This window comes from Diachasmimorpha longicaudata, chromosome 1 (assembly GCF_034640455.1).
Source record: "Diachasmimorpha longicaudata isolate KC_UGA_2023 chromosome 1, iyDiaLong2, whole genome shotgun sequence".
NCBI lineage: Eukaryota > Metazoa > Arthropoda > Insecta > Hymenoptera > Braconidae > Diachasmimorpha > Diachasmimorpha longicaudata.
Genome location: NC_087225.1, coordinates 5,986,408 through 6,009,850, shown reverse-complemented (window position 1 = coordinate 6,009,850; position 23,443 = coordinate 5,986,408). Strand labels below are relative to the sequence as shown.

The window sequence follows — 23,443 nt, the reverse complement described above, 5'->3', positions numbered from 1 at the left end:
TGAATTTCACTCGTGTATAATAGAAAGGCCGCCTGTAAACCCATCAGAAGCGAACTGTAAGAAAAAAAAAGGAAATAAAGAATTAAACGTCCATTCTATCTAATAACTCCCCTCATAATTCAACTCACAGCTTTTATTACGCATTAACGGGTAAGTTGTTGGTGTTATTTATTTGATCGGAAAAATGTTTATCACATTAATCCACCCATATTCATATAACTCGTGCAAAAATAGAACAGGATACCACGGCAATTTTAATAGCAAAAAATACTGAACATGTTATTGAAAATAATCAAAAGGGAAATCGACCTCCGAATTTAGAAAATCAAATGGCTTACTGGAGCGTTCCAGGACCTTGCCACTTCGTCCTTACTGCACTACTCAGCATTCCCTTAGTGCTCCAACAAGGCGATACTAATCGTTACATGAAAAATCCATGAACGTGTCCCCCATCTCGTCATTTACTCGTCAAAGGGTACTATTACGACTCTGGCCGTCAACCGATGGCCAGGATCTCGTGAGGATCTCATAATAGGGAGTCCATTCATTAGTTCAGTAGGCAAATGGTGACACGTGATAAGATCTTGTTTTTACAGACAGGAAATTGATTTCTGGTGAAATTCTGAAAATTAATACATTTCTTACGATTTCGAAGAATTGATTTTTACGTCGATGAATTGATTGTTGAGAAATTATTTATAGAAATCACTCGTATGATTGCAAAACTACCCTTCAATTGTTTATAAAGCTCCCTTGTGTTTTTTCCCATTTATAATTTTTCTAACGAGTCAACATTCGAATTCATATCATATCAAAGTTTGACCAATAAAAATTACTAAAAATTCCGGAAACTCATGTTCCACTGCAAAACTAGGAATGCATTCAACTAGAAAAACTAATCAAAACACTTACACATCCGTAAACAGTCGATGAATTGACTTAAATCTAATACAAATAGTTTATCCATATGCAGATAAAATCTCGACACATAAATTTTTCAGTTCGACATAAACGCGACGCATTGTCAACAGTGCGTATCCAGCGCTAAAATTCCGTATAAATATTTAAAAGTAACCGAGTAATTCCCGGAAACCGAATTAACGTTATACACCCTGACACTTATTCGTCAAAAGGTACTGTTACGACTTTGGCCATCAATTGACGGCCACCATCTCACCATAGGTCCCTTTCTAACTTGTGTGATACATCAATCCCAATACCGCCCCATCGAGCCGCTATAGACTTTATCACACCATAGAATCACGGAAGCCGATCAGATAATTACTTTCACTGAACAAAAGACACGACTTGGAAGTGACTCGTGTCTCTCCTTATTTCTTTTTTACCATTCACTCATTCGGTAGTTATCGGCTTTGCATGAGGCACGATGTAACAGCTGTTTATAATTATGCAATTAGAGGAGTTCAATTGCTTGGGGTGTGGGGAGGGGGAGGAGGGGAAGGGCGGTGAGCGAATAAGGAAAATCGGCAATCGTTACGGAATTGCCTGAATCGGATAGACGTTGGAGAATGAGTCAAGCCCTGGCCATTATGTTTTATAAAAATGATCACTGCGGACAATTGCAATCTGCAATTGTAATATAACGAATCGCCCGAGGGGAATTGATTGCTTTTTTTTTTTTCAGTTCATTTCGATCAGAGGAATTAAAAGGTACAGAGGTTTATGTAAACGCTGGATCATCATGATCAGCTGACGATTCCTGGTTAATTATTCCACGACTCTCGTGAGTCTGATTTAACATTTACCGTAACAATCACTTTTTGCGTCTTGTTACGAGAATTGGTTTTGATAGTTGGAAAACGTGAGTGGAAAACTTGGCATCCGGATTCCAGGTGATGATGGCGGCATTGAGGGAGTACTTCAGCACGTGGTGATTTCATTATTATGCGTGATGAGAGGTGTGGAGAATTTCAGGTGGATTGACGGTGAGAATAAATTCATTCAGATTGCTGTGGAAAATTCATAGGGGAGTGGAGTGGTGATTGGTGGGTGATGATTTTTTTGACAGATGAAGGCCCTGTGGGGAAATTTATTTATGGTAATGAGTTCAAAAAATAGCAGGCTTTTATTTTATATGATTTTTTGTACCTTGCAGAGATCACTGATTGTGAGTGCTTTTGGGGGAATTAATTTTCGTGGTATTGAGACATTATTTTAATCTTAGTTTGATGTAATATGATGCAGGCCCATATGCGACGTTGAATTGTTTATTGGTTTTGTGATGCAAGAGACTGGCGGAAATGTTATCAAATTTAGGAGCGTTTTTTTGGTCAAAAATAAAAGGTTAGGTCATTATATTGAAAGCTTAGATTTTGACGTTGAATGCCATTCAAAGCCTAATAGAAGGGAAATATAAATCGTGAAATTGTCGTCAATTGTCATTATGAAAACAAAAAATGTCAGTTATTTTTTCTGTTATTTTATAGGTCGTACGGTTCATTGATTTTTTTCGATGGTATGTAATTATGATAGTGTGGAGACATTGTTTGTAGAGTGATGTAGAGATGTATGCGGCCAATAAATGTTTATCGGTGTCATGATGTAAGGTATTGTTAAAAGTATTCGGATATTTATGTGACAGTTAACATGGGGGAGTGATACATTTCAAAGGAATAAAACTCTTTATTTATTTTGTTCTTCATTTCAACAATGCTTTTGTTTGAAAGTCATAAACTTAACTGTCTACGCTGATTAAAATGCTTAGTTATGGGAAATTAGCGATAGAGAAACAAGGATTCTATCATTTTAAAATCGTTTTCCATTATTTGAGTTATAAAATTGGGCTTATTAGCTCGCAATAGCCCATTAAGTCAATTGGACCGATTCCTTATCGAAATTGAAATCATTCATTTAGTAAGATTCGATAATTAGGATGAATTTTGTAATTTAGACGTCAAATAGCTGTCATTTTCATGTCTGTAGCGTTAGACTAAATTGTTTACATGCCATAACAACGTAATATTATTAGAGATTTCTAATTTGACTGAGAAAAGTTCAAGGCAATGCAGTTGCCCGTTTCGTTAATGAGAATAAACATTTTAATGAATTTTCAAAATTTCCGGTTCAATATGATGTTTTTATATACATTGACTAATGTTTTGGATGAATTTCAGTTTTAAAAAATTTCTTGTAAACATTTTCTCGCATATGAGAAAATAGAGAGATGAGAAAATATCCCCCAGTTTTGATAAACATTGCGGTACGTTTTAAACTCAAATTTAAAAAGTTTTTTGCGGTGAATACATCATTCGATTGGTTCTCAATTATTTCACGTTTCTTAGTCGTAGAAAAATTCTTTTCCCTCGATTTTCATAATCACCAATCCACGCAATCAGAGTAATTATCATCTAATTTGTTTCAAATTATATCGTCCCCTCCCCCTCATCAAAATAACAATCACTTCACACTCAATGACTGGTATTACCTCCTGAATTCCTGGTGAAATAAAAATAATAATCAGATAATTTAATTTTAATCACTCTGTGCTCGTTCCTTATCAAGAATCATTCTCCCTTGATTGTTGGCATATCCAATCGTCAACTGTTCCAAAGGTACTTATTAGGAAATACTAATGAATTCCCATAATTGGCCCTAGATGATCATCATTGTAGTATCCTGTGATTAGGATATTTGAAAAATTCAATTCCGAAACATAGAAATCCACTGAGAACAAATTGATATGCAGAAAATCGCCCCTAACTTCAATAATTCTGTAGTGTACTCGGTTTGCAAATATTTGGGGCGGTATTTTAGTACAAAGTACTTTAGGTTTTGACAGGCAAAATCACAATAATATTTATCTTTTGCTCTTTAAATTATTAGTTTGAAGAAAAAAGAGATGTAACAATAGGAAATTCTGGACTATTTGGCTCTGAATTTTTATATCTAACTGATTATTCCTGCCTGTTGAAATGATAGGCTCATTGCGATATCTTCCACGCGAGTCACTGATCGATTGTCAAGATACAATTCATTGCGGCATTGTTTCCACATGCATATGTCCTCACAATCTAGTTTCGTAGTCAAAATTTATTGAACTTATTGACTGAGAGTTTTAAGTACTTAATTTTTGAAAAAATCTGAAACTATTGGAAATGGGTTATTAGAAATAATAATATCCTGGATATTATTGCAACTATTTCTTTCTTTATTATTTAACTCAAATAATTGTGCTCGGAAGACACAGTCGCTCGGTATCGATTCCTTGGAGGAACTAACTAGATTTACAAAGGGAAACAACACCCTCTCATGCTCTCGAAGAGTCCTATACATTCCACTTTGTCTACATACTTCAAATCAAACCTAAACACCATACCTCACACTTCTCTGAATTCCAACCCATAAAAATGTTTTTCAATTTAAATATAAACACTCAGAAGAGAATAAGATTAATTTTTGTTTTCTATTTCCTTCATGAAAAATTCAACAGAAACTATTCTATTTTTCAGTCCTAAATCGCGTTTAGTACCTCAAGCTCAAAAATTTGGCAATCAACTGCTCATGAAATTTTGTTCTTATCCTAACAGTGAGCCGTTTGGAAACCATAAAAGGCACAGGACAAATGAATAAAATAGTGTCCCTCCACGGAGAGTCCTTCCCGAACCGAATCAGCCAAAATATAGTTTCAAATAAATTCATTAATTCTACCAAACCCGCCATCTCCAACTACCATTCTATCGTATTCTCATAATTCCTATCAACATCTCCTTACACAAGCCCTTAGAATTTTTTTGAATCTTATTTTTCAGACTGCAAACTCTATCAATTTGTCATTAAAATTCACTACCAATCCCCAATCAATTATTGATACTAACGAAGCCTTATTTTCCGTTTAATCGTAATCGTCATTACAGTTAAGCATCCTCGTTAACACCAAGTAAATCATGCCACGTTTCTATGACTGGCTCCTCCTCCTCCTCCCCGTCGTATTGTCAAGGTAACCCCAGGCCCTCACATCACCTTGACCGTCGTTTTCCAACATCTCCCACATTCCCGCGAGACACATCTGTTCGAGAAAGAGGGGGTGAACACGAGTCCTTGTCGGCCTCCACCATCCCGATATATAAGTACCGACGCTTGAATCCCCACCTCATCAATCGAACAAGCCTCTTCGCATGGCAAGCAACGCGAAAAATATATTATTCAAATAATAATCGAAAATTTTCATCAGATTATCGGCCAATAATCAATGCAAAGAGTTTGACTGAAAAACTAAGAAATCGGCGAATCAGAGAAATAGCAATACTTTTGATTTCAAAACCTCCCACTTTCCTCCACATATTCTCTTTCTCCGTCAACCCCTCCCGTATAACTCTTGTACAACCGTTGTTACTAGTCCAGTGACGCTCGTCCGCTCTTTCTTTACCCGCACTGGTAATACCAGAACAGAACAGTTAACGAGCGAGACTATACACCAACCGAGGTTTTCCCTCCTCTAGTTACTCAGTTTATTTTTAATCATCTGTTCGCGAATATACATCAGCTAGCGCCATGAGACTCGTAAGTAAAGTGTCAATTTTTCATTCATAGAGAATTATATTTTATTTGTAAAGTTTGTTATCAAGTGGCGATTATCTTGATCGTGAGTTCAGTGGTAATTTTGAGTGATTAATCAGCGTACATTATACTGGAAGTTCTTTATTCCCGTGGGACTTTGAGAAATTCAGGGGATTGAGGCATTATTGTTGCTCATCTGGTTCAAAACAATTATTGATTTTGGTGGTGTCATTGAAACACGAGGGAATAGGCGGAGACAAAGTTGTTCGTAATTAGCAATTTTTTAAACACATTCAATGCAGGTTTTTGCGGAATTTCGGGCTTTAGATGTTCGGTGTATTTGTTGAAGTACTTTCCCAAAAGTGAAAAGTGGCTCTCCCGGACATTATCACGCAAAATTTATTAGCAAAATGAAGAAATTTGCGACATGACAAATAAGCAAATGCTGGCTTTCAGCTTTTTTCGACATCTCTTCAAGTCACAGATGAATTAACTCTTGAGTGACATTATTAATAAAATTGCAAGTAAAACCATCCGTCGTGAGACATTAGTTTGCAAGACATTCCAAACATTGAATTTCTCAAACAATTTTTTTTCAATGTCCTTTGGAATCATAAATAAATTAAAAGAGGGGAATCAAATGTCCTGTCGTATTAATTCCCAAGATATGTCAAATATGAAATTTTTTAAATCTCAGATTTATTAATTTCCTTCGCACTACCAATACAAATAAAATTGAACGGAAAGTCATTCACAGCAATCTGTTAATTAACAAGACATTTCAAATATCGATATTTTCAAATAAAATTTGGATTTTACTTAAACCCATCAAATCACTAATTAATTAATTCTTTCGACTGTGAAATTGCGAATAATATTGGGGGAGACACTATCCGTCATATCCCATTAGTGAGCACGACATTCCACATGTGGATTTTATCAAACAACTTTGTTATCTTTATCTTTTAAATTGTTGAGCAGGACAAATTGTGTTTATTTCCCTTGTAGTCAGAATTCCCCTGTCATTTCAATAACATTCCAAGCTGAATTAATGAGCAACGAGAATTCTCATATTGATCAACGAAAAATGTTCTCAATCCACGTTCATTGATTAATTGATTATGAGTGGTTCAATGGCAACGTGCGATTTAAGAATTCCAGAATTACATCGTACTGAAGTGATATTATTGTTTGTTCGCGTGATATTGATGCACTGAAGGTTTTAATAGGTTCGCGGTTTGCGTGCACAAGTGAAAATGAATCGAAAGTAGACATGAATAAAAAAGTCGTTGATTTAATTGTGTCTTAAGTTGGGGTAATTGAGTGAATTAGATTAATTAGGGGAGAGTGAGTATGAGGATAGTGTAATGTATTTGTGACATTTCAGCGCGGAGCGTTGAAACGTCACAAATGGTTTATTTCATGGAAAAATTATCAAACGAATTGGATTTTACAAAACGTTGCAGGAAAATTACGCCGAAAGGGCCTTTATTGTTAGCGAATAAACCGAAACTTTTTTTTCCATAGCGTAAAAATTCAAGTTAATTTGTTAATTTTTCCCGAACGGTCAATTCCCTCGAAAATTATACAACTTTTCGGTTATTTTCTATTGAACTTTTCTCTTGGAGAAAGATTGCAGATGGGAATTTGAGCTTGAACCGTAGTCCTTTTTACCGGAAGGTAATGATGATCTTGACAGTGAAGTGATGCAAAAGATACTGCGCAATGTGATACAGATGATTCTACTGGTATTACGGAACTTGCGGTTTAGGTCAATTCATGAAACCTGTTTTACAAGGCACGATTCTCCGACATTTTTAGGTGAATCTAGTTTCGCAGATATTTGCGGGTTAATGTGAATTTTTAGGATTAACGATTATTATTGAACCCTAGCGCAGATTATGTTGGTAGACTCATTAATTCATAAGTCCCCCTTATTACAGATATATCAGTAAATTTTATTAACGATGGGGATTATTCTGTAGAGGTTCTCGAACTCCATACAAAATCCTCACAATCCACCCTTAAATTTAAAAAATCAGTATACCACCCCCGCAGGAATTTCAATTGCGAATGCAGTAAAAATCGCAGTCTACTATTAAAAAAATCAAAATAAAATGGCGCCTTTTGCTAGATTTATTGCATTGTTCCCTAGTAATCCGCTTAAAACCCTGACGCTAAACCCCTATGTGGCTACTTGATTCTAAGGTCTTCTTCCACCATAAATTTTTCTTCCCTTGTTTCCTGAATACTTGAACACTCTTTAATGTTCCATAAATAATAACTCCGCTGAGAACCTGACAATTTAACCGCTCGGCATAAATTTCATGCAGTTCAGAGCGAGATACATAAATTCACCCGGACATTTTCAGAAGCTAGGGTGATACCATTGATGCACAAAGCGATCACCTGACCTTGCCCAGAGCACGAACGTCAACTCACGTAATCATTGTAGACTAACATCTGGTCCATATCGATTTATCCCTCTTGATGATGATAATGACGCTTTGGAACGTCGTTGTTACCTCATTTGCATGTTCCAACCGATTACTCATGAAGACTGAGATTTACGCGGTTGTAAATAACCCGAAGAAATAAATCCCCCCCATAAATAACATATTTCGTTACTTTAGTCTATCAACTGCAGAATATTAACATCCAATCGGTTAAATATCGACCGGATCATTTTTATTTATCATGGGGCCAATCATTATCATTAAATCGACTGGTTATGGTAAAATTTGCTACTGCTGTTGCAACAGGGGTGCCTAGCACGCGCCTCGGCGAAAAAAGGATTGGTTGGAATGGGGTCAGGGGTGGTGGCCCAATTAACATCAACAATTACATTGAACTCACACTTCCCCATCGTGTCATTTACATGCAGAGTTATAGGGACGGTGTTACGAGATGAGTGAAAGAAAAAATTGTGAACGATATGATTTTTCATTCAAGGACGTTTCCTCCCTTTTACAAATAAACAGTGGACTTTTTTTACACTAGGATTTTGCAACGGTATTCGTATAACCGTATATCAGTGGCGATTGGAATAATTACTTGGGAAACATTTTGTTTTTGTTGGAGATTATTTTTATTGTAGTAGTGTTCGAAGAAATCATTCGATTTTTTCCCAGTATATTGGAGGATTGTGCATTTAGGGAAAAATGGCAAGAGATTTTTCAAATTCTCTAGTACAAAAAGTACTCAATTATTCATAACTAGTCCGGCTTTTAATGTTTTGCTGAATAATGTGAGAATCATTGTGGCTAGAATATTTCGATGGTTTAAAATATTTCAACAGTTTTTTTTATTTACATCTTTCGGCAGAAAAGTTTCAGATCTTGAAAAATTTTTCCTGACATTTTTTTCGAAAACTAGTGGATGCAAAGATGTTTAGAAAATTCATAAAAATGGTTGTTTACGCATATCTTCTTCGTCCTTCCTGAATATCTCAGAAACCATTCGTTGTAAATTGAAGTTCACACAAGAAATTTTATTTCTTATTCTCCTCAAATCTCTGTACTTTTCACGGTATTCACAGTGTATACTCCTCTCATTTATAAAAATTTAATGCTAGATAATTTTCATTTAATTACTAGTCTCGTGTGAATCTCAAGGACCTTGGCCAAATTCTTCAGTGAATGAAAATGACAACTGTCACGCAAAAAAGAAAGCACGTATATCCCACACAAAACCACCTGCAATCATAAACACTCAACTTCCTTGAACCTCCAACGTCATTTTATTTGAATTATCGTCATTAACTCACGCACATACCGCATCAGAGGCCAGCGATTGTTTTCTTTCGACTCTCCCGCACACCTGTCCACCATAAATTAATACAGATACTGAGAATTCTCAGTTTCATTTGCGCAGGAAGTTGAAAAAAAAATTTATTCATAAATAGAAAAATGCTAAAAGAGGGCGGAATTTATTTTGAAAGTCGCAAATGTATTTTAACATCTCGTTAAGGATCTGAAGCGTTTCCCCCGCGTGATCCTTTCCATCGTCATGATTTCACCAAGTTATATACACATACCGCAGACTCCAGGCGTTTTATACACTCGAGACTGCCGAACCGTGGCATTCCAACTAATAAACGATAATATTCAAATTTATGTTTCTCATTTTTGTTATAAATTCAATAAAAGTCGTCAGGTGCCTGTCGAGTGAGGTATCAAGAACTCACGCGGTATTTGATTGAGGAAATTTTCGTATGTAAACATGAAAATAAAAATGGAGTAGATATTATTGAAGCTTCAGCATGCAATAAATTTTTCATTATAATTACCTTCATCTGCATCTTACCTGCATCTGAACAACTCTTGCTTCGTATCAAATAAACGATTCCTTAGGGTATAGCAAAATTTAAAATAATTTTTGCAAAAATTTAATTTTTATTCATCGTAGCAAAGGGGAGAACTACAAAATTATTTTTAAAAATACATATTAATACGATCATGAAGATCATCACGCAAACGATAATTTGAATGGTGGATTTTTCTATGATGACTCCGAAAAATTAACTGAACATGAGGGTAATTTGTCCTGAAACTGTGAAATTGACCAGGAATTTCCATAAAAAATTACGCCATCAAACGTGAACAATGAGTCAATGCGTAGCAATTTTCGTGTAACAGAAGAATTTTCTCACCCAATGTGGTATGGTAAAATTTAACTTTCTTCCGTCCCTATGTCCTTCGCAATTGTGCCACAAAAAATTCCATATCGATGCGAGAAATGTTACAACTCAATGAACTATAATTTCACATCCACAAATTTGATTTGTTCACCGAATCAGACATAAAATATTCCCCACAAAAAGTATTCAACGAATTATTCTTCGTTCGACGATTATTTTACATACTAAAATCTGTTGAGATTTTCTAGATAATTTTTACCCAACATTCCTTTCCGTATAAGATTATGTAACCCATTTTTTCAATGAAAATTAATTGAAAACGGAAGAATATAGATATTGCCGTAAATTGTTCTACTCGCTAATAATTTTCCTGAAATGCACACATGGAAAAATATCATGAAAAAATCTAACGAATTCGCGAAATAATTCCACTGGATTTCTGGTGGTAGTCGAGACCATGCAAACATTTCGTGAAATTTCACGTGACAGAATTTCCAACTAATGTAATCCGAAAATGCAGTCAAAAAAATTCGGCCATCGCAGCTCAATCCAATCATCAAACTTTCTCCAAACAGCATAAAATCCCACGAAAATCCCCGCAAACTTACCACCAACCTCCGCAATTGTCTCCCGGATTACCTTCTATCGTGTCCACATGCATCGAGATCACTCGATTACGTCAGACATACGCGAGAAAAAGACGAAAGAATGTTCGCCCAACGTTTGGAAATTCAGCCATTAGTTGCGTTCACAATTGCGTGATATTCACCGTTGACCATGTGAACGTATAACAACTAACATATCATAAGTTTCTTCTTATCAAATATTGCAATCGTGAGTTTGAGCTGGCATCGGCCAAGGTGACTGCAAGTATTTCAGCGGAACCCTGTACGCGATTCTGATATGTAGTGGGCCTATTGTAGCGTTTCATACACCAGACAACTCCACATTCTCTTCCGGCAAGGTGTAACAAATATCGCGATACGCCGATCAGGAATTTTTATCATTAAAACTCATCGATCCGCCGGTATATCGATAATCAATAGCCGATAGATATCAGAATGACCCGTGGAAAAAATTAAATCGCCAGTAACTGTTCATAATCAACACAAAATGATCCGTAAAATTATCGAAAGCTATAGAAATTGCGATAATTAGATCAGTCAATTTTCAATGACTATAAATCCACCTGTGATTTATAAAAATTATTAGAAAGCTGGCCCGATCTAAACAAAATGCACGTCATTGATAAATCGTAAGAAGCATGAGGGTAAACTCAATGAAAGTGAAACTGGAATTTTATAGTGGAAACGAATGAGTAAAATAACCAACAGTCTGTAACACAGTACATTGTATGGTGGGTATTAAAGTCAAGTAGAATAACCACCGATCAAAATAAACATGTGGTTTAATCGACAACTCAATAAAATATTGGACGCATTATAAAAAAGTATTTAATGAGCCGGAGTAAATTTTGATAATAAAAAAAACACCAGAGAAATTGGTGAAAGTGGAATTGATCGGTCGATGACTCATCCCAGGACCAGCAAAATATTTCTGTCATCTCTGCCATTGTCAATTAAATGGATAAAAACGTATCTCGTGTTAATTGAAATCACTTTCATTTTTCGACTACTGCAATTTTACTGAAGAAGGCAGGTGGTTATCTCGGAAGTACTCACCCAACATCCACCCATGAGCGATATAAATGCGCCAGTGGTATTATATCACATCGGCACAATCTCGGTGGTATACCGTTGGGTCACGGTAGTCGGGCATGTGTGTCGGATACCTGGGTCTCCCTCGACAATTGCAATAGCATCCTTAGAACAAAAATAAAGAAATATGTCTTTATTACAAAAAAAATATTGTGTACATGAGATTGCACTCGGGGAAATGAGTGGTTGATTAAGATCATGAAATTAAGAACATTAATTGATAATTAAAACTTCAGAGATGTTCCATTTAAACATCATTATGATTTTATATTGAAGTTTCTTATTGCGACCTTACAAAGGAAAATAAATTTACAGTAGGTTCCAGTCAAAATCATTAATCATTGGAGTTTCTTTTTTCACAGAACTCCTTATTGGAAATTCATTATTCAAATTTATTCTTACGACAGAATAAAAAAATATTACTTGTGATAAAACACATGGTTCATTAGGATCGTAAAAGTAATGAGTCTAATTGACAATCGAAGCACTAGAGATGTTTCATTTGCACGTCATTTCGATTTTATATTGACACGTTTACCTTTTCCACTCAGAATCTTAAAATTTTTCAGGTAAAATTCTTTATTGGAAATTTAGTCAAATACTTTATGCGTAGAATAGAGAGAGAAACGGATTATTATAGGTAGTCATTACGGCCATGAGATTGCATTTAGAAGAATGAGTAGCTGATTAAGATCGTAAAATTAATAACACTAATTGATAATTAAAACTTTAGATATGCTTCATTTAAACTGCTTTTCATCTACATTTGCTGTTGTGATCTTACGAAAGGGAAGAAGTTTCTAATGAAAATCCCTCAATTTCCCTTTTTTCTATTTGCAAAATCCTTCATTAAAAATTCATTAGATTATTTTATGGTTCGAATAAAAATAAAGGAGTACGCACTGTTATAAAAAAATAATTGTGCTCATGAGGTTGCACTTGGGAAAACGAGTAGTTGATTAACATCGTAAAATTAACAACACTAATTGATAATTAAAACTTTAGTGCTATTTCATGTAAACACCATTTAGATTTTATACTCAACTTTGCTGCTGTAAATTTACAAAGGGAAGAAGTTTCTCATTTTAACTAAAAATAATTGAAATTTTTCCGTTTTTTTACAAAACCTTTTATTTAAAATTCATTAGATTACTCCAACGATAATTTTGTTGAAAATGACTAGACTCATATTATTTGAATGAAAATGTCTCGATTATTTGACAGAAATTTATGTATTTATTCCGAATACATTCTCTACCAGAACTAAATAAACGAGTCATTTGAACCAAATAGAGGATTATTACATGTTAATAAATTCGTTTTCCTCGCCGTTTGAACAATGATTCTATTTCCAACTAATAATGTCTTTATTTGGATCAGGAAAACATTTGTTTCTCACCGATCATTTCCACCAAGTCATGACATATTCATGGGGTAAAAATGTCGATCTCACCGTAATTGAGATTATCTATATTTATCTGATAAAACTTTTCGTGAATATTCACTACTAAAACCCGAAAAACTTTTAGATTCCTCTACTAAAATTTTATAAAATATTTTTCAACGTCTCTTAAAATCAGAAACATGTTAGTGAAATCATACCCTTTTTTTCCTGCATATAATGAGATTTTTCAGAGTCAATTTTATATAATTTTGTTATCGGGCGTGTGCGGCCAGACGGGAAATTGACGGTAACATCTCGCACCATTCCTAACGAGCTCACCGAATCCCTCTCATTTCCGCTAACACACACAACTCCACACACCATTACCATGCACGTATAAATTTAACAAAAATCTATTGCCGATCTACATGATCATTGAGCTCGAGGAATACTAATGTGTTATTTTATGGACTTAAACCCCAGTCTCAATAACGACCGGTTTTCTTATTTGTTAATCGCAAATTGAGCGGATTCCATACTGAATGTAGCATCCTATCTCACTAAATCCTTACATCATATCCATAAAACTCCAATAAAACAAATCTACTATTTTTTCAGCAAAAATTACATTCCCATGTGCCTTTAGCCATCATTTCTTTTTTATCACAAATATAAAATGTCTACTGTCAATGATAAATAAACAGAGTGTACAACCCTGCTAACGTAAGCATTTCATCACTCGCGATTTACGTAAGTAGCGCTTACTGAACCGCGAAGGAAGAAATATATTTTTAAACGGTAACTCCTCTTCGAGGAAGAACCTTCTGCCCCCGCAATTTCCCATCAAAATTTCAGATTTACCTGAGGTATCCCCGATTCTCCCTGTCAAAACTCCGTTAGCACCCAATAAAAATTTTTTTTTCAATCGAAAATATGGATAACCACCTGGTTAAAAGTGATGAGTCACTCTCTCCTCGGGTGTTAAAGAAAACCACGAATATTACCGTTAATTATTACTATTACGTATAACTCATGTGTTGGGTATTATTAACAAGCTTGCTTTTCATTATTTCGGAGAGTTAAATACATACGACCCCACATCCATCAACCGGTTGTTAATAAAATAGCCCCGGGAAAAAACTGCGTCAGAAGTAAATAACTTGGTAAAGTTAACTCTGTGAAAACGATTTAGAACAAAAAAAAACATATGAAAAAAATATAGCTATGTTCAACGATAATCTCTTCATAAAAATTACCGACAAAAGGAATTTCAATCAGGATAAATTCATCATAATTTACGGCTTGAGTTAATAGAAATATTCACATTATTTTAAAAAATTCAACATTTTTTATCACTGAACTTTCATTCTACTCGCAAATTGGTCAAGATTATTCCATGAGAATTGGCGATATTCATTAAAAAATGGGAAATAGTCCGTATCTACTTAAACCGTTGTGTCGCTTCACTACTAAATTACGCAAAGATTTTTATTTATGCAAAAAATGTGTATTTATGCAAGTTACCCCAGCAGAGAGAGGGAGACTATTTAATAACGGAGCCAAAAAAACCGTAAGAAATATGTAAAAATTACCGCTCATGTCTGGATCATTGTCATTCGCATGCCAAGTGTCCCTCGACCGTGCGAGCGTTCATCACCCATTTGCCTCATTTCCACTTTTTTTTCCTCTATTCATCATCAGCCAGTTACGCATGGTACGGGCGGAGATCACGCATAACATTACCGTAATAGTATAAACACTCCCACATGTTGCATTACCCACAAGAGGATTCAAATTAAATGCCTAAAGTCGGCTGGAAATTTTTCCGCCAAACGCGAATCATTGAAGTAAACAGTGCCCAATGATATGTATCAAACTTGCGAAATTTCACTTGGCGAAAGCACTGGTTCATTCAGACCTAATTGATTCCAGTCCCCATGTCGCGCTGATATAATCCGATTTTTCCCTCAATATTGCGCACCGGTATATCAAGCTGATCACTCGTTAAAACCTGAAAATAACGATAAATCGGAGAATATTAAATAGGCACTAAACTGGCCGAGAGTCTGAAAGTTTTATCATTCTATTTCTATCAAACTTAACGTATTGGTCAATAGAGATAATAACTGGTAATAAATAAATCCGCAAATTTAACGCTTTCAGCAATATTTACCGAGAATTTATATCCCCGGGAATACACGTTAACCGATAAAAGATTTGATTTTTCAGATTGCCATAATTGTCATAGCACTCGCCATGGTGTCAGGTGCACTGGCACAGGACTACAGTCAACTGTTCACTGGCTTTGGGCCCTATCTACGTGCTGCATCACCAATGAGAGATCCACGATCCAATCGAGGCAAGTAACACCGAAAAATAGTTAAACCAACGCTGAATCCTCCATCTCAATGATTAAGGCAATGATGTCTGTGACGGGTTTCGAAATTTATGGTCTCGTATAACTTCCGGAGTGAATGTCTTCATCAGCACTTTCTCTGATGTATCTCTTCAGCTACTTGTAATTCAAATGTCTGACGATGGGCGGCTATCCACTCACGTGTGTGAATCGACTACTCAGTATTAGAGTAGGTGCTGAATGCAGTCAATAAGTAGATCATCAGCTTGAATGATATACATTTGTTATCGTGGACAGTCGATCGATGACCTTTATGCTTGATCGAATGGAATGCTGCTGGACTGTTATCTCTCTATCATTATTTCTGGTTAGTTTTTGCTGACGTCTTTTTATACTGATCATTGTTGTTCAAGGCCACTTGTACTCACACTGCTGATAATACAGCGATGATCGTTGAACTGTGAAAAAGCACTTCTAGAGATCATGCTTGGTGATCAATACCTTAATTTTACAGCTGTTAGGAAGGTAGTTTGTCATGGAACTGCGGTTATTCGGGATTAATTGAAGGCTGTGGATCTCCACGGTTGTTAATTCTGATTGTTCCAAACAATCGGCAGATGCTAAAAAAACCTACCAAGTGTCCTCGTATGGTGGCCAAGAAATTAATGGGAGCACTGTTTATTATGCATCTGATTTGGTTTTGACTTCATCCATGAATATTGAATGTTGTCTAGGTTTGACGATCCTCATTGAACTATTTCTCTTAGTACCATTTTTTACTATGTCCTCGGTGTTTTCTTTTTATGCTGATCATTGCTACTCAAGGCTACCTGCACTTACATTGCTGATAATGGAGAGATGATCATTGAACTGTGAAAATACGGGTTCCAGATCGTTCCTCGTGATGAATAACTTAATTTTGAAACAGTTGCGGAGGTAGTTTGTCACGGGACTGTGATTCTTTGGGGTGACCTAAATGCAAAGTGATTTTTCGATCGTTTTCATGTGCATAACGCTAATAGTTGGTTTAGGCAATCTTGGGATCATTGCAAGAACAACAACACACTCCATTAACTCTATGAAGTATAAAATCAACGTATTAAGGACTTAAGCCACTTATCTTTAACTGTTTAATGCAGTTCGATCAGAATTTAAAAAATACAGTACGAAATCATAATGCTACAATATATTTATAGAATTAATAGAAATGATTGTTCATTTGATTTGATTTTAATTGCTTCGGTTAATATTGATTGTTGTTAAGATTGGATGGAAATCGTTGGACTTTTTTTAGTCATCACCATTGGTGCTTATTCGTTTATTATTTTTGTCTTATAACGATCGGTGGATGCAAGTCCAACCGTGCTTACTTTCCTGATAATAGAAACATAAGTGAATGTGGGGGACAGAGAAATAACTTTGAACACAGTGGATTTAATACGTTAATTGAAGTTTATTGAAAATGGCACGAGGAAGAAATGTCTGTTCACTACGACCTGCCACAGCAGACTAAAAGTGGTCAACGAGATCAAAAGAAAAATCGTCATAATGTGACAAAGGATCCCCAGTTCCTTTGCCACATGACCTCATGGCTTATGTTTATGTCTAGTCCCAACATCTCTCTCTATGTTGATCCATTTTTGAAACCATAGACTCATAGAAATCAATTCGTAGAAGACTGAGGCTATATTCCAACAAAAGATGACCGTTAAACTTTAAAAATCCGGTTTTGCAAATCGTTCCTTTTAATCAATCTCGTAGCGGTTGCGAAAATTGTTTACGGGACTATGATTCGTTGGGGTGACCTAAATTCAAAGTGACTTTTCAACCGTTTCCATGTGAATAATGCTGATAGTCGGCTCAAGCAATCTTCACATCGTTGCAAGAACAAGACGAAACCCCATAAACTTCATAGACGATGAAATCAATGTTCAAGATACTCAAACCATTTATCTTCAGCTGGTTAATACACACCAATTACAATTAAAAAAATACAAAATTAGATCATGATGTTGAAATAGATATTTGAAGAATTAGTGGAACAGGTTCTTTTCGTCAGTGAGAATCATTTTTTATGCTTCATTATTGAGTCGGTTTCAACTGCTGCAATTAATATTGGTTGTCATCGATATTTGATGAAAGTCGCTGAACTGTTTCTCCTCATTATTCTTTTGACCATTTTCTATTTTCTTACTCTCTTCTTTTTACGCTAATCGGTGCTACCCAAGGCCAGCCGTACTAACATTGCTGATAATAGAGAAATGATCGTTGAACTGTGAAAATACGGTTTTACAGATCGTTTCTTGTGATGAACAACTTAATCTGCAGCCGTTACGAAGGCAGTTTACGGGACTATCATTCTTTGGGATGACCTAAATACAAAGTAATTTTTTCGATCGGTTCCATGTGAATAACGATGGTAGCGGATATGGGTAGTATCCAACTTACTTCAGAAACGAGATCAAATTCCGCAAAGTATTACGTCAATATTACAAGGGCTCAAAAATCTAATCAAAATATCGCAATATTAATTTTACAAAAAATAATGGAATCATCTACTGTGTATCTGCTGCTATTTTGATTTTATTAGTTAACCCTCTGTATCGAAATTAATTCGCTCCAGTTGGCGGCCGCAGGTAGTGTGGCAAATGGTGGACTGACTACGCTTGGTCCTTCCCTACTGCGAGAAGCCAGGTACAACTCAGTGGAGGTTTCGGCCCAGAGGGTTTACATTGAATGTCATCAAGATTTGATGAAAGTCGGTGGGCTATTTCTCGTTTTTGTTTTTTAGTATTTCATTGCTGCCTCCTTTTTATGCTGATCGGTACTACTTGAGGCAGCCGTGCTAATATTGCTGATAATACAAAAATGATCATTCAACTGTGAAAATCCGGTTTTACAGCTAGTTCTTGCATTGAACAACTTAATTTTGCGGCGGTTATGGAAGCAGTTTACGGAGCTATGGTTTTTTGGAATAACCTGAATATAAAGTAATTTTTTCAATCGTTTAAATATGGATAACGCAGGAATAATAGCAAACTCAATTAAGTAGTGAGCTAATTTTTCAAATGCTCAAGTCGTCCACCTTCCGCTGGGCATTAAAAACCTGAAAGAGATGAAATCGAATCGAAATATTGAAACAGACATTTCCAGAGTTGAGCTATTTCCTTTTTCTTGTTCTAACCATCATCTATTGTACCTCGGCTTCATAAAATATTAGTGAAGGGTATTTGGATTTGATGAAAGTTGCCTCAGTATTTCTTCCCATCATAATTTTTGATTTTCTTTTTGAGTGCCTTCTTTTTACGCTGATCGATGCTATTCAGGACCAACTGTACTCATATTGCTGATAATACCGCAATGATCGTTGAACTGTGAAATCACGGTTTTGCAGATCGTTCCTTGCGATGAACAACTCAATTTAGCGACAGTTGTGAAGGCAGTTTATCACGGGACTATGATTCTTTGAGGTGACCTAAATGCAAAGTGACTTTTTCGATCGTTTTCCTGCGAATAATGCCGGTGGTAGATTTACGCAATATTCAACTTATTTCAAGGACAGAACCAAACTCCACATAGTAGGAAACAAATGACGCGACCTTTTGAGTGCTCAACACGGTCTTCATCGGCTGCTTAATATAGTTTTTCTCACAAATTCCGTAAAGCCTCGCTGAGTGCACTAAAAAGGCGTTTACAAAAGTCGTAACAAGAAATGTTTCATCACTCTATCGCAAAAAATTCCGGTGAATATAAATGTAGAGCACTTTTTTCGTCACTGCCAAGGAAAACTGTGGACTTGTGTTCAAAGAATGAATTGAATTCATACAACGAATTCTCTCTTCTGGTTCTGCTCCGAATTCATTATTAACGGAATTGATGAAGGTGATAATCACTGGATGTGATCCGATATTTTAAATATTTACTGTATAATTACAGGGCCCGTGCTGTTCCCGGTGGGACCACCTGGAAATCCAGCTGATACCAGTGGTGTCATAGTTGGCGCTAGTGGATTTGGATTTGTGCCACCCAACTCAGGTAACGGAAAAGCTGGACGATGATAATTTGTCTCTTATCATCGATTTCATCGACGTATTAGGATCGGAGAAGAAGTCCCTTGCACCTCATGTATATAGAGATCTTAGATAATGACAAATGTCCAGATTAGTTACCACCAACAATCATCCCCATTTGTCCTTTAATAATTCACCACCATACAGAGAGAATTGTCACAATAAACTATTTATGTTTCACGTATTGATTAACATGCCTGAAAGAAAATTTGTTCAATCAAATCCCAATTGGAAATCCCCAGATGACCCACCATTCCTCAATGAGTAATTAAGAAGGTGTTCAGGGTTATCTGATGAATAAAAATATACAAACCTTGTCTACTACCTCCTTACTCCTATCCTCGTGATAAACCGAAACACAAATTTCCTTGTTCAATCTTTGTATGGGCTGTTGTGGGTTTAAAAATTGGATGTGAATGCATACCACTCAGATACCTTGACTCTAACCGCAGAAACATGTGTTTGTTAATGTATTAGTAGTTGTCTTGATAATTTATCCTCAACGGTGGAATTCCAGTCCTGATTGGGTGATAATTGAAGAGGTTGGGATGAACTAATTACACACCACCTTGATTTTAACGTACCTGATCTATCAAGTAACAATTTTCTGAACGTTTTTCACCAATAGGTTAATTACCATTTGGGAAAATCCTGAAGGCTACAAAATGACGTAGTTTATTGGGCATCAATTTCCGGTTAATTGGCTGTGATGTATGCATCCTCTGTCAAAATTGTCCACCAGCTAGCATTAGCCTGCATGATACATATTTACGTACCATTGCTTCCGGCTGTTGAAGGAGTAAAAGAGGGAAAGTGGCGTTTTTTTTTTTTCGTCTAACCCTGGGGGCATCAAAAACTCGTTCCTAAGAGTATTCATGACCTTCCTCAGCCTCTAGACTTTAGACGCCCAAGCGTAACGGGTTACATTACGGAGGTCGTAATGGTGCATTGACAAGGACGTTTCCAACTTTGGTGACCTCGCGCTGAGGCACAGATGCCTCTCGGCAAATTACAGAGCAACGATCCCCGCTTGAACCAGTCTCAGGGTCAAGATCAGGGAGAAGGAAGTGACGATTATTGCGTAGAATGCGGTTGATCGTTAATGGTCTCGTAGAGGAAAAATATTTATATCGTTGGGGATTTTGGACAAAATATTCTCAGTTTGATAACAACCAGGTTTTAATTGTGACCTTGAAAAAAGGGTCCAGTTTTACTCGAGTACTTGCAGGAACATTGTGTAGGGAAATAAATTTATGGTCTCCCCTCGAATTTCTTTGAGAATCGAAAAAAAGTCTGGTTTGGAGGACTGAAATTAAAATCATTGCCGTTAATGAAATAACAAACTTGAATTTCCTAATCTAACATCCTTATCTTCTCTAATTATCTCCCTTAATTATGATATGATATCACCATTTGCAATTAAGGAAATCCCATCCCGTTTCATCACAAACGATCGTAAATTGGAGAATCACCTCGCTTTCATCCCCTTGTGACACAATATTTTAAATAAATGACTCAAATTGCTTTATATGCCGCCTCGTAATTGTTGAAGAATATAAAAATACTGCGCAGTGCTTGCGAACTTCTGTTATTGCTCGAAATCAGAAACAATCATCAGTTAAATGTTTTAATCGTCGTATTACGCGATTATTGTCAGGTGTTAAAACGATTGAAGAACCACAATTTTTATATCGAGACACTTACACTAATCACGTGGACGTCTGAGTAAGGCATTCCAAGTTAATGATCAGACACGTTCCTTACGTGATCTTGCAACTGTCGCATTCATTGAGTAATCGCTTACAATCTTGTTTTACCATTTTTTTTCCCATACTTGTTTCTCTCTTGTTGTGATCTCCTGCGACTGCCGTCAAGGTTTTGACGGTGTTATCAATCATTCGTTAACCTTGAATTATTTATTTATGTTTCAGGCTTCTTCGCTTATTACTTTTAGAAGTAATGACGGATTTGCGCGTAATCGATGGTGAGGAACATCGATCGTCGTGCAATCCACGACGGTTGCGGTAGACATTAAAATGGTCATGGTAATATCAATGACCTTGAGACTGACTTATTCGTTGGCCTTGAGAGTAATTTAGTGAATATTTTCATTCATCTGACACTTTTGAGACGAGAAAATTCCTGGTTGATGACTATTGTGCAATAATTTATGCAAGTTTAGAGAGGAGCGACATCGATTTTTATATGGTGAACATATCGAGGATTGTCGGGCATCCCAAGGTGACATTCTATAGGTTAATATGTGTACACAGTGTGTCGAGATGTTTAAACACTTGAGGTTCTATATATTTTTTATGGTTTCTTTTCCTGTTTTCATAGGCAATATTCTCAGTCCGGTAACGATTTTGTTACCGTCAACAGGTGTTCACGCATTCGCTTGAAAGAAAGCCATTGTCGAAGTCATTTCACTGATGTCGAAAAAAAAAAAAATTCCCATTTTGTTGAAATATTCGTTTTTCTATGACTTCATCGGTGGATTTCCTTCGCGATTCGATCTAGATGAATTAACATGTATCAACTATTTATTTCTTACCCAGTAATAGAACCGAAGTACCTTAACTCCAGATGTTAATAGGTAGTATTAATTTTTCAAACTAAATGTATCCATTCTTTATTATTTTTTAAAAAATAATCTTGTAATTAATGTCACGCTGTAGTATATGTTCAAAGATATAAGATATGTGTGTTGAACGAATCAAATTGTTTCATTTTTACCAATAAAAATTATCTTTATGTTGAGAGAAATTCATGGTTTTTTTTTCACAAAATTTTTCACCTACCAGCATTAACCATTAACCAACTCTCACATGCAATTATAATATTTCTCTTGTTTTCAAGTTTTCAAAGTCAGTCCCTGTAGTCACTACGCACGTATTGCGAAAGTTACATGTTGTATTCAAACGCCCGGATACTTCCTCAGTTAACTGCCAACACTCTCACCTCTTCGGTGAAAACCGTCACAGAGCATCCATAAATTTTCATTTTCTATTTCATAAGTGAAATATTTAGAAAACTGTCCCATTCGTAGGATTAACTGTTTTTAAATGAACCTCTGGTGATTGCCATCAGATAAATTCATTCAAGATAGCTTAATAAATTAGTAAAGGAGGTCAATAAATCCCCAGCAATTAGTGACAAATTGTGGATTAATTTCTGCCTGAAAAAAAAAACTCGTAAATTTGAAATCATCAGACCAAATTTTCGCGATAATGTGTGAAATTGAATGGGCCCCTCAGGCCAAAATACTTCAAAATCAACCGAGCAAAACGCAATCGCGCTAATTGCAAATGCACTAATGTAAAACACTTACATAACGTCCATTTTTTTTCGCATTAATCTGGACAGTTAAAACTTGGGGCTGTTGACTGAGCGATGGGAGGGAAAAATGAAGAATGTCACACGAGTAAAATGGCCCGGTTTTACCAGTTTTGACACAAGTGCCTTCACTCAGTTAACTGCTAATCGTATGTTGGGCCCCAACTATTACATTTATTCACGTAATGATACGCAATTGTAACCGAGAAGAGGGGAAAGCGTGAATATTTTAATTTACACGCCTGAAAATGTAACATAACGTGAAGCCAATAGCTTCAGAGACATGAAACAATTCACGTTAAGTAAACAAAGGGAAAGAGAATGAAGAAAACAATTATTGGCCAACAATTGAATCCACACCTCCGTCGTGTTACATTACCTTTTTCCACTTGTTTTTTATTCATTTTATTATATTTTTTATCA

General features: G+C 35.9%; 1 protein-coding gene across 2 annotated transcripts; it reads left to right on the top strand.

Moving 5' to 3' along the window:
- Positions 1-5,101: 5,101 nt before the first annotated feature.
- On the top strand, positions 5,102-22,450 carry LOC135171787 (uncharacterized). Of its 2 annotated transcripts, none has more exons than XM_064138374.1 (4): positions 5,102-5,520; positions 15,474-15,617; positions 19,551-19,649; positions 21,616-22,450. In XM_064138374.1, the coding sequence occupies exons 2-4, from the start codon at positions 15,515-15,517 to the stop codon at positions 21,636-21,638; spliced, it is 225 nt and encodes a 74-aa protein (XP_063994444.1). In that variant the 5' UTR covers positions 5,102-5,520; positions 15,474-15,514; the 3' UTR covers positions 21,639-22,450. The 2 variants fall into 2 exon arrangements, with proteins under 2 accessions (XP_063994444.1, XP_063994436.1); XM_064138366.1 differs by having other exon boundaries at positions 5,105-5,520; positions 15,488-15,617.
- Positions 22,451-23,443: the final 993 nt, after the last annotated feature.